This window comes from Apis cerana, linkage group LG7 (assembly GCF_029169275.1).
Source record: "Apis cerana isolate GH-2021 linkage group LG7, AcerK_1.0, whole genome shotgun sequence".
Classification (NCBI taxonomy): domain Eukaryota; kingdom Metazoa; phylum Arthropoda; class Insecta; order Hymenoptera; family Apidae; genus Apis; species Apis cerana.
In genome coordinates, this window is record NC_083858.1 from 13,165,237 (window position 1) to 13,177,210 (window position 11,974).

An 11,974-nucleotide genomic window follows, 5' to 3' on the forward strand; every position below is an offset into this window, starting at 1 on the left:
TTATTCTATTATTCCATCCTCGTGTCTTTGTATCCGTCGTGGCTTTTGGGGAGGTGGAAAAAAGGAGAATTAGGACAACGCGTGTCTTTTGATTGGCAATATAGGAGAAAGAAAAAAAATAATAGGTTATTTAACTCGGGTATTGGAATAAAAATTTGGATCGATTTAAAGTAACAATCGCTAAGAATTTTTCAAACAAGATCGAAATAAGAGAAACTTGAAAAGTTTTGTTGAGAAAAAAGAAGAAAGTAAAAGTTTATCTCACCGCATCTATCCATAGCAACGAGATTCATCCCTCTTCTGATGTGCAAACGAAGCTGAAAGAAGGCATGCTGCCTCAACGCCAATTCCCTCCTGCGTGCGAGTTCCTCCTGGAGAAATGCGCTATCTTCCTGGCTGATCGACCCTCGAGCTTCCTCGTTCGAGTCTTTCGACGGCTGGAAACTCAACGATCCTTTCGAGTGTGCCTCGCTGTATTTTCCAGGACTGTCTTCCGCTTTTGTCACGACATTCTGCCTTCCTCCGCATACCAACGGCGATTCTGCGAAAATTATTCCCAATTAAATTACTTTCAAATTATCATTTAACAAATATTGATTTTACCAACGAATTTATCGCTCGATGCTATATTTTATATTGTATCTTTCGTACAGAATTTTAAACTGACGCGAAACTAATTGAAAAGAGAGTAGAATAACGGTGATCAACGAGCAACACCGTTAAACGAAACGAGCGGGCGATCAACTCACGCTCGAAAGCTTTGCAATTTAATATCGATCTAATACGCGATAAAAATCCACGGTTAATCTTTCAGATTAACGCGAAACGATATAGCTAAACGAGTGAACGAGTTGCACGATATCGTTTTCAAAATTAATCAATCATCCATTCGTTCGTCGTCGCTTTTCCCTCCTTTCTTAACCTCAATTTTATAACCTCTTTCCTCTTACTAAATTATACAATCGAATAAAAGAATAAGTCAAATTATTCTCCGCGACTTTCGACGAGGAAACGAGAGAAAGAATACGTACCCGGATGATTGAGACAGTGCCTGGCTGGACTCTGCGTTGCCGACGAGCTTTTGCTGTGCTCGGACGAGTAATCGGCCGCGTAATCGGACTCGATCCCGCCATGTGGTAACCCGCCATCTTTCGACTTTTTCCGTTCCTTGCTCCTGTTGCGGCCCCACCGGCTTTTCAAAGTCGCGAAGAAGATGTGCGTACGCTGCGCCACCGAAGTGGCGTGTCGATGGTGGCGATGGTGGTGGACGACACCCGACTCGACTTGTTCACCGCGTCGTGACGGCGAACCGCTGTCGTTGTTCCGGAGCTCCGTGGCGCTTTTCGAGAGCTGACGGCTCCCGTTCAAGTTCAGTCGAGACCTCTCCTCCACGAAACCGTTATCTGGAAAAACGTTTTTTCCGATAAAGAAGTTCGAGAAGTTGCAAAAAGTTTCATCGAATATTCGAATTAACATCGTACGTGAAATACATTTAAAAGTGGATATTTCCTCGATTCTTGCAGCTTTTTAAAAAATATTGCGAAATTTCATTTTACGAAAATGCTTTTCATTAAAATTTGGAAATGTTGGAGATTTTTAACGACGATTTAATGGTGATAATGACGCCATTAAAATAGATATATTAATTGCATTGATAATTTAACACTAGATTTAAAAAAAAGAAACCGTCGTTTAATAATAATTTTCGTTATATATAGCAGTGAGATAGGTTAAAGTAAAATTGTGCGGCATATTATGTATGCAATTAAAACGCGGTCAGGAAATAAAGTAAACCGTGGCATCGAAAAATCACTTTTTGATTTATCCCGATATCTCAATCGGTTGCCGAGATATAACCTCTCAAAGTGTGCACATAGCGCTTAACACGCGGTGCAGAGATCATGAATGGATCCACGACGCAGTGACCTACATTTTTGCCTGGAAATGCGTACAAATGTTTGTCTAGGAATTACATAGGAATTTCCAGGAATCTCGTCTGTTACTTGTCTAGGATTTGGGATAGATCAGGGAGAGGAGATGCAAACGAAAGGACGGGATAAGCGACGAGGATAAAGATAGTAAATGGTAAAAAAATACTTTTCTTTTTACACGACGATATCTCGGGAACTGGAAATCGTATCGGGACAAATGAAAAAGCACTTCAAAGGGTAAAGTTTCGCGCTTCTAATGATCGTTCACTCGTTGATAAAAAGTTAATATCTTTGGAATTATAGCGATTCAAAGTTTTTCTAATTTTAATGGAGTTTCATTGGGCTTGAATTAAACGATTAAAAATCAGCGGTATCGAAATAAACGAAAAAGCATTTTAAACTGTAAGATTCTATATTTTTAACGATCGTTTTAACTCTTTAAAAGAAAATCATTGTCTTTGGAATTGTAGTAATTGAAATTTTCTCTAACTAGAGTTCATTCAAATTTTAAGATAAATTACGTTCGTTATTGCGTTCAGAAAATTTTTAATTATTAATGATTAAAAAACAAAGTCGTTAAAATGATGTCAGGTCAGATGCAGATAAACGTTACTTGCAGATATCATAATTTTATATCATATTTGATTCATACACACAATATGTACATAGTCAGAAATATAAAACTGTTGTTGTGACAAAATTACCTTGTGAGAAATTAATAATATCCTATCTGCAACTGGAAAACGGGATCTTGAAAAAAAAAACCACTTATCCACATAAGAAATTCACCTGACAATTTATTTCCTTCGATCCCGATATTTTTCAAATAACGTTTAAATTACTTTGGTGATGGATGATGAGAGTAAAATAAGCGAAAAAGATATAATATAAATGCATCGCATGCGAGAGAAAGAAACGAGCAACTAAATTAACTCGAGGAAAAAAAAAAATGATGAATGTCGAGACTGACTGTGATGGTCTGACCGACAATCGGTAAGTGTAAAAGTGAACTGAAGATTGCGGAAGAGAAAGAAAAGGAGAGAACACACAAGGAAGGAAGATCCTGCGCAACACGGAATGCCAGAATATGCGCAATAGGAGAAACAGTATCTAAAAGAATGCAACTAAAGAATATATCAAAAGTATATAATTTTACGATATACGATTTTATAATATAATTTCAATTTTTACTCAAATAAATTCAATTTATCGTTTTTATTAATTAGTAATTAGCGTATTGCATCGTCTGCAAAAAATTTATAATCGGTAATATCACTTAAATATATAAACGGTACTGAAAATTATTATTACATCGATTTTACAAATATGTTCCGATATATGAAAAGTCTGGATAAAAGTGGGACATTTGACAAAGCTACCACTCACGTATCTAGAACGTCTGTCTATTTGAACGATTTATCTATTTGTTGTAGATAGGCATACTTATATATATTTAATTAAAATCATATTCAATTTCTGATTCATCAATTTTGTTGCGTTCAAAAAAAAAAATATATGTCTCGACGAATTATTTATGGATGGAAAATTTATTCGATAATAAAAATATATAAATTAAATGATAATAAAATGTGATATAAAAAATATTATCTCTGTACGATTGCGATTATTAAATGAATAAATCTGTATTAAATTTCAAATCAAAATTTCCTAAAATTACTTATTCATATTCACTTATTATATTCTATTTAAAAGAGGAAGTCGATAGCATCGATCGATATTCTATTAGGACAATTTGTCGCACGGTCGCAGACAATTACGTTGCATTTTCAGCATGTTTTCGGCGTACGTTTGAAAATTCATCCGTACGAAAAAGAGTCGATCAGCGAAATTGCGGATAATCGATAAGTAACGAGAACGTGTTGAAAATTTACGACATTTGCTATCTTGAACGGAGATCGTGTACGGCCGATTCATTCTAAAAATACGAAGGGAATGAGAACAAACGATGACATTTAACTGCAAAACCATTAGGCTCGGGATAAATTGGAAATAACATAGGGAATTAGAGACGTTCGATTATTGATTTATACAGAGTACAAGAAAAACACATTTACACCTACACGAATTGGCAATAACATTATATTATATATATATATATCTAAAAAAAATCTGACGTTTTATTATATTGAGAATGTAATACAGAATGAAAAAAGATATTCATTGGAAAATATATTTGTCGAGCACTTGCGTGATTTCTTATTATGAAATAAAAATTGATCTAAATAATCCATCTTTTTATTATAATTTTCATTAGCCTCTTGAACTTGTACAAATCATTGTTTCGCGAGAAACAAAAGTCACATTTCCCTAAAATCATTCCTTCCAACGTTTAAATTACCTTAAGGGATCCAATTTCAATTATTTCACGTGGATCGAACACACGTATACCGAATGTGATTGGAAACAATCCATCAACCCCACGAGCTTCCTTCCTTTCCATCTTCCTAAATTACGACCCACCACGCGTGATGAAATTGGAAAAATTTCCGTACTCGGGAAATCAATCTTCTCTCCTTCAGCCTTCGCAAAAAAATAATTTTACGGATACTTTTCTTTTTTTAGAGAAAATTCTAACGAATAAAAAGAGGAACACTTATAAAAGTGTACCGAGGAAAAAGGGAGGAATTTTTGGCAAGGAGAGGAGCAATGCAAACGAAGAAGCGAAGAAAGAAAAAAAAGGACTTCGACGATGAAAGAGAGGTTGAGAGATAGATACGTAGAGAAATGTCAAAAGAAATAATAGGAACGATGAAAAAAAAAAAGAAGCATCGTGAAAAGAAGACGAAGAGCACAGGAACACAAAGAGAAATGCACAACAAGCAATGTTATTTTCCCTCGGTTTATTCATCGAGCAGACAATTTCAAAACTCGATATTAAAATTAAAACGATCCTTAGAACGATCCTTCCTATTTCAATTAATTAACAAGAGACGTTGATCAAAGAATGGGAGAAGAAATTCGTTGGGACGATTAACGCACTCACCCGCTTGTATCTGTTCACTGTCCTCCGCCCCAGCGAGTAGCTCGACGCTCTTGCTCATCTTATCCACCGAATACGCGGTTTGTATTTCGAAGCTCCAGCTCGCGAGCCTTTAATCTCTTCTTGAAGTGCGCCAGTCCGCCGCATCCCGACACCATGATTTCGTCGGAGGATCAACGAACCTAAGGAGCCACCGGCCTCATCATATCCCGAGTTCCCCACTCGGCTCGATCCTGGATCCCCTGGATTCAACCACGGTTCCACGGTTGCTCCATGCTTTTCGATTCGATTCGATTCGATCAACTGACACAACAATACGATATCTGAATTCTTTGTTTTTTGAAATATCGTTTAAAAGGGTACACTCGCTTCTGTCTCTCTCTCTCTTTCTCTCTTTCTCTTTTTCGGTTAAACGTATATCCTAACAGGAGATATATAAATCAATCATGACGATAGAAGATAATATCACAGTTTTTTTAGCGATCAAATTTTCTCTTTGTTTTTTTTTTTGCAGAGAGAGAGAGAAATAACGTTTGTAAACGTGGATTGGAAAAGGTTATCAAACAGCGTGGTAAATTTTATTGGTCGACGATTCCTGATTTTTAATATATACACGTCAATATTTATCGAATAATAAAATGTAATTTTCGTCGAGATTAAATACAGCGTTTCGTGAATCATATTTGAAATTTCACGTTTGCAAGAAAATGGTATACGTTTTAATATTTTATTGATTTACCGGAAACGAATAATTTAAAAATTTTATGCTGCTGGGATAAAATAGATAAACAAAGAAGGATTTTTTACAAGCACATGTACAACTTTTGTGCGATAGATTACAAATATATTTAAATATTTCCTAGGGATTGATAAGTGAGAATGTGATAACAGTTTACGAAGAAGAATTTTCCCGTGATTATTGATTAAAATTAATTAACAAGATTGTGAGAACGGTTGATTCGTGTTTAGAAAAGAATTTACAGAGTTTCGTAATTTGTGCAATATAATATAATACAAATATGTTTGCAGGATGAATCTCTTTTCATTAGAAGTAGAGAAACGATTTGTACCTGTATTTTTGTATGCTAGATTTATAGTAGACATGGAAGAAAAATTAACGAGCGAATGGTAAAAGGAAGAATTGACAACATGCATACAGCATACACGTCTCTTATTGATTAGTAAGTGTAATACGTGTAATACATGCGTTGTTTATGTTCTCAAAAGGATATATGTGATGACAGATGTGTGTTTGTAATGTTAATACGTTGTTACACGCTAATATTATTCCACATTGTCAAGTGTTAATACGTATCGTCAATATATTAATATCGATTTAGGTATTTCGAAATTTACTAAATAAAATAACATTAGCGATACACTACCAATTATATCATCATACAAAAAAGAATCATCGTCAAAAAGGATTTTTTTCAAGGCCGAATTGAACGTATCCGTTGTTTCTTTTATTTCAAAAGATCTTTATGTAAAAATTTATACTATGATTTTCTACGTGTTTATTTACTTTTCGAACACAAATTTATTTTCATAATAAAATTTACACGAACCGAAATAGCATAAAACAAATATTACGTAACGTTATATTACGTTACTTAGTTCGCAAAGAAAAGGAATTGTTTAAACGTCCACTGATAGCTACTCTAAAAATACTTTTTACATAGGTTAAATATTGTATAAATTTCTATTTAATTTACGAGCTATTAGCTAGCATCACTAGAAAGCGGAAGATATATAATTTCCGCCTCTTCGAACTTTCAACGATTTTTTAACGAATTAACAATGCATGTATCTGTTGCGTATAAAAGTTACAAAACAGTTCCGTGTTTCGGGAGTAAAAATTAAAAGTAAATTACAGAAGAAAAAAAATTGAAAAAAGAGAGGAAATATTTCAGTTGACGAGGAAGTAATTACGCGTGCAATTATTTTGTCACCGTAGTTAAGATTAAGGAATAATCGTTTATTATCTCATATTCAAGTTTCCCCTGTTACAACAGTAAGGTTAAGCGTTACGAGTGCGTGGAACAAAAGAGAAAGTGGTGGGAGTAGCTCATACTACATATTTATCCTCTGCGCATCGGGGATGCGCATATATTATCACGATCCCTTGGTTCGACTAAACATAGCACGTATCCTGATACAAATGTGTATAGGTTATTTTTATAAACAATTTATTAGTACATAACTTATCCGATATTTATAATACCGATTTCAAAAGTGCAAAAACAAACTCTTTTAATGGCATGATGTTGTTTTATAACGAATAATAACAACGTTACGTTAATTTTACGATAGAAAATATTTCTATTTAAAAAAAAAAAAAGATAATCGAAAGAATAAAATTAAAAAATATTGCATTTGATTATTTTGATAGATTCAACGTTTGTTTTAACGATGAAAACTTATATAGATAGAAGATGTATGCCGTTACCATAATAATAACGAAACTTTTGTACGTATACGTACGTAGAATGGTTGAATCGGTAGAAACTTGTGAAACGAATTCGAGGTTTCGACGTGAAATAGCGGAAAGGAAGCGGAAGTTGGAAGAAGAAGCACGAGCTGATAAATAAATAACACAGGCACTACGGAAACTAAGAATACATAACCTCATTTGAATCCCTAGATAGACGTTCGAGTACCTCTTTTAATTGATTCACTGAGTTAATAAAAGTGGTTTCAGTTGGGTTCGTTTTGATCAATTAAAAGGTTCGTGGGGGAACGTTTGACCTTCGAATAATAACAAACTGCCATAATTGATGTTAGGGTGCCTGAATTATTTTAATTCGCAGCTTTTACGATTTATTGAAGAAAAAAAAATCCATAAAATAGACTTGAAATTAAAATTACCGAATAAACCAAACGATAACTTTTTGACACAATCTCATCCTCTCTTCGCATAATATTACTACTCTTCTCTATCTTTTGAAAAATCTATGTCAAAATTGAGGTCTGATGAGAACTTGATGAATCACGAGTCGTGTAGGTACAAGAGAGTAACAAGAGTTAAGTATCCGTTATACGTGAAGTGGTAGCTAATATTCTAATTACGAAGAAACTGGTTGAGACTAAATTGAAGAATTCCAGTAGGAAGATATTCATCAGTCTAAATTATTCAAAAATTTATCAAAATCAATCTACTCCAATAAAATGAATTCTTGTTATTGCCTTATATTAAATTTTTATATAAAATTCCTCCTCACTTTTGAATGTTAAGATTTCGTCAATACTTAATATTTAATTATGTAAAAAAGTTGTGCACACAGTTTTTATTGGAAGTAAATTTAAAACACACAAATCAAGAGTAAAAAACACAAATGGTTTAATTAATTTCAACGTCCGATTGGAAGAGCTGAGAAAGAGACTCTTGAAACAAGAAGTACGATCCCTGCGCCTCCCGTGTTTCCTACGGAAAGTAAGAGGATTTCGTTGTGAAATTTCACGAAATAACGCAAAGGAATAAGTAATGCCACTCGGTAAACATCTGAGGTTGACTCGAGTGGACGATTATAGAACGGTCGTCATCGGTCTATTCGATTTCCTTTTTAACTCGGTTAATTTCTTCGACTCTCTGAAAGATACTCCAGTTAAGTCTGTTATCGATTATTAAAACATTTGTAGAAATTCGGTTATAAAAAAAGTTTTTAAAGAAAGATTAAATTTAATCGAATAATTTAAATATATATATCATATTGATTTGAAAATTTTGAAAATACAAAACAAATTTGTTATTCTGTTCTTCTTGTAGAAAAAAGAAAATTGAAAAATCGATTAGATAATGATTAAAAGGACTAAAAATCAGAGAGTATCTTTATTAGAATATACGAGGATAACAAAACTCATCAGTAAATGTATGTTTGTCATCACTAAATGCCTTTCAATCTTGTTGCAACTCCGTACTCGAGAATAGCAATTTAATTTAATTAACATATTATATTTATTGTTATTATAAATTTTTAACAGTTTGCATTGTTTTTGATAATTGGAAAAAAATATTTTCATTTGCCACTGTCAATTGTTGTAAAAATTATCGGAGAAAATGTTTATTTCCCCCACTTATTAATTCCAAAGGTTCGTCGATATTCCAGAGATAGGACATATTACAGGAAAACGGAAATAGGCGGAAGTTTGATTGATTTCAAGAGCCCGAACTAATAGAAATTTCCGAACGAATGTAACTCATCTGACTGACAGCGTGCAATTTAAATTTTAAATAGAAGAGAGTTTCAAAGATTCGTTCATAGTTTACAATCCATCTGACTTTCAAAAATCTTGATATCGATGATTTTAAAAATATCTTAAAATGAAAAAATATTTTATTAAAAAAAAAACTGTTATTAATTTCTTTTTCCACTGTTATTTTTACTTTAATATTTTGATATTTTAAATCTACATCTTTTTTTCGTTAAAATTTTTAACTTCCCTTCCATTGTTATCGAACTAAGTCTAAAGCAAGAAGAAAATTAACTAATCGAGTTCTACATACATTTTATGCGTTCTTTCATTATATTCAGCAAGTATATTAAAATCAGCAGATCGATATATGCTAGTTATATGCCACTTGAAGAAAACCTTTTACATTATTACGTTGTATTGTTGTGCGCGCTTTCTTAACGATTAGACTAACTACTTTGTGCTCCCCATGTGTTGATAAACGAATATCACGCCTTTAATGTGCGTAGCATGTACAAGGGAAGCGACCTTTGCTTTCGATCGCTTGTTTTTTTAGTAAACACGTTCCTTATCCAATCATGCTAAGAAAGATTTCGAGTAAACTTTACGTGAAGCAAACTAAACACGAGGGGATCGACATTTGATATCACGTTTGGATCTTTACGTATTCATATTTATATATGCATAGAGAAAAAGAAAGAAAAATTACAATAAATTGTAAAACGTGATTATAAGTTGTAGGTAATTCTATTGTAGGTATTGTATGTATATATGGTAATATTCTTTTCCTAACATCAAATATTTTTATTTTTTATTTTCTAATAAATTTTAATTAAAATAGAATTATTATAAAGTAGAATTCAAGAATTATAAGATTTATAAGATGAAAGTTTGAAAATTTAAAAATAAATATTTCAACAAATATCGAAATTTTTTGTGTTGTAACAATTATATCTATTTAAAAAGAAAAAAATTCGATCATAAGATAGAATAAATTTTTAAATTTTATTATATAATCAATGTCATAAAACTAACTAATTTGTTAAATATACAATTATTTTCCTCATGCCAGGAAATAAATAATTTGAAGAGATTAAACATCAAAATTTTTATAATATTAATAGTTAAAAAAAATTAAATTCTAGAATAAATCATAATTTCAAACCTTTTCCTATTTCTAATCTATATCATTTGTATTTCAAATACAATGTTTTTAAAAATTCCACTTATTCTTGCAAATTGTTTAATTATATAATAATATTATTTATATTCTTACAATTATTTTTTAAAAAGCATGATTGTAATCTCATTTTATAAGAGTACGAGAATACGATATATCGAGCATTCATTTCACAAACTTGACACACATCGTTTAAAATTTGCTATTCATCAAAATCTCTCTATCTATATTTAACATTCTCAACAATGTACATTAAATTTAATCTAAAATTTAGATTCAATTTAAATTTCAACGTTATGCTAAATATTTTAAAATGTTTCATAATTTGTTTATTTAAAGCAAATTATTTAAAGCAAAGTTAAAAAAAAAAAGACAGAAAAAAATTTTAAATTTAATAATGCAACTATGTTAATCGAGAAAAAATAATTATATTATATTAATTTTTATCGCTATGAACATAGTTACATTTTTTATCATTCGTATCCGGTCTCACAATCTTTTTCTCCCTCAATTCAGTTTCCGCAAAGAAATAGTTCTTTTCATCAAATAAACACGGTACTAATAAGATTCTTTCGAGACAATACCAAGTGCTTTAAGCTTCGACCGAATTTCCTCCAAGTTTTCCGATCGATTGTGGAATTTTTCCGGTAAAATTCACGCGAAATTTCGTTAGCCATAAAACAATTTCCGTAATTCTTTTTCTCATTGTGTATGTATTATATGTTCTCGTATCACCATATATTACGTTTAACATTCTTTAATACAAATTTTCTCTGATAAAAACACTCGTATCCACATATCCACATATTGACCTTATTTTCTATTTTTAACCCTCTTTATCTTTTTAATCATTTTTTTTTTAATCACTACGATAGCAAACCACTAAATCTTCATAGAAAGTAAACAACAATTCTTTCACATGAATCTCGTTTCTTATGCAAATGAATTTCATCGTGTATATTGTGTATATGAGTGTGCACTTCTATTATAAAAACATAACATTGAACGGGATGCAATTTAAATATGTACCACGTACCACATTACCTTGTTATCGCCTCGAGAAACACTACGACGTCGAATGCTGCACTTATCGAATGATATAACGAAACACAAGAATTTAATATCCGCGTGAAATTATGTTAAAGCAACGGAGAAATGAAACGAACACATCATCCTTCGAACACCCGACGCTTTCGTGTCCGAGAGGCCACTGACAGAACTCGCGATTTCCCATCTTGCTCGGATACTCCTACTCCCCACCCTTTGCAGAATGAACTGGAAGGGAGAATGTCACGACGAGAAGAGAATATATGACGCGTAATGAGAGCGATTGAGAAGGAAAGAGGCTCTATCGACCCAACCGAACCACCATCCTACGAAAGATGGAGATACACGTTGGTAGCGATGGGTTCGATTAAAATTATTTTATCGTATAAGCGTGTGTATCATTGCGAATTTCTTGCTTGATAAATTAATCGAGTTGCTTAAATTTTGTTATCATTTTTCATGAAATAAAAATTTGTTTGATTGTTATATAAATATAAAATAAAATTTACACGAAATAAACGAAAACTAAATTAAAATGTATATAAAAAAAAATAATTTTTTTTTAACAAGATTACGATTCTATAATGAATTGAATAGTAAAAAAATAAAAAATATCGAAATAAA

At 32.1% G+C, this 11,974-nt stretch overlaps 1 protein-coding gene across 6 annotated transcripts in view; it reads right to left on the reverse strand.

The window, feature by feature from the left end:
- LOC107999414 (multiple C2 and transmembrane domain-containing protein) overlaps positions 1–11,528 on the reverse strand; it is a 28,306-nt gene extending 16,778 nt beyond the window's left edge. For 3 of the 6 annotated variants that reach the window (XM_062077371.1, XM_062077370.1, XM_062077368.1), the window contains exons 1-4: positions 11,348–11,526; positions 4,936–5,235; positions 1,032–1,403; positions 266–541 (exon numbers count right to left, since the gene is read on the reverse strand). In XM_062077371.1, coding sequence (XP_061933355.1) covers positions 266–541; positions 1,032–1,403; positions 4,936–4,993 — 706 coding nt within the window. In that variant the 5' untranslated portion in view covers positions 4,994–5,235; positions 11,348–11,526. Of the gene's footprint in view, positions 1–265; positions 542–1,031; positions 1,404–2,635; positions 2,894–4,935; positions 5,236–11,339 lie in introns of those variants that run through there. The other 3 variants (XM_062077369.1, XM_062077375.1, XM_062077376.1) reach the window with 3 other exon arrangements.
- Positions 11,529–11,974: the final 446 nt, after the last annotated feature.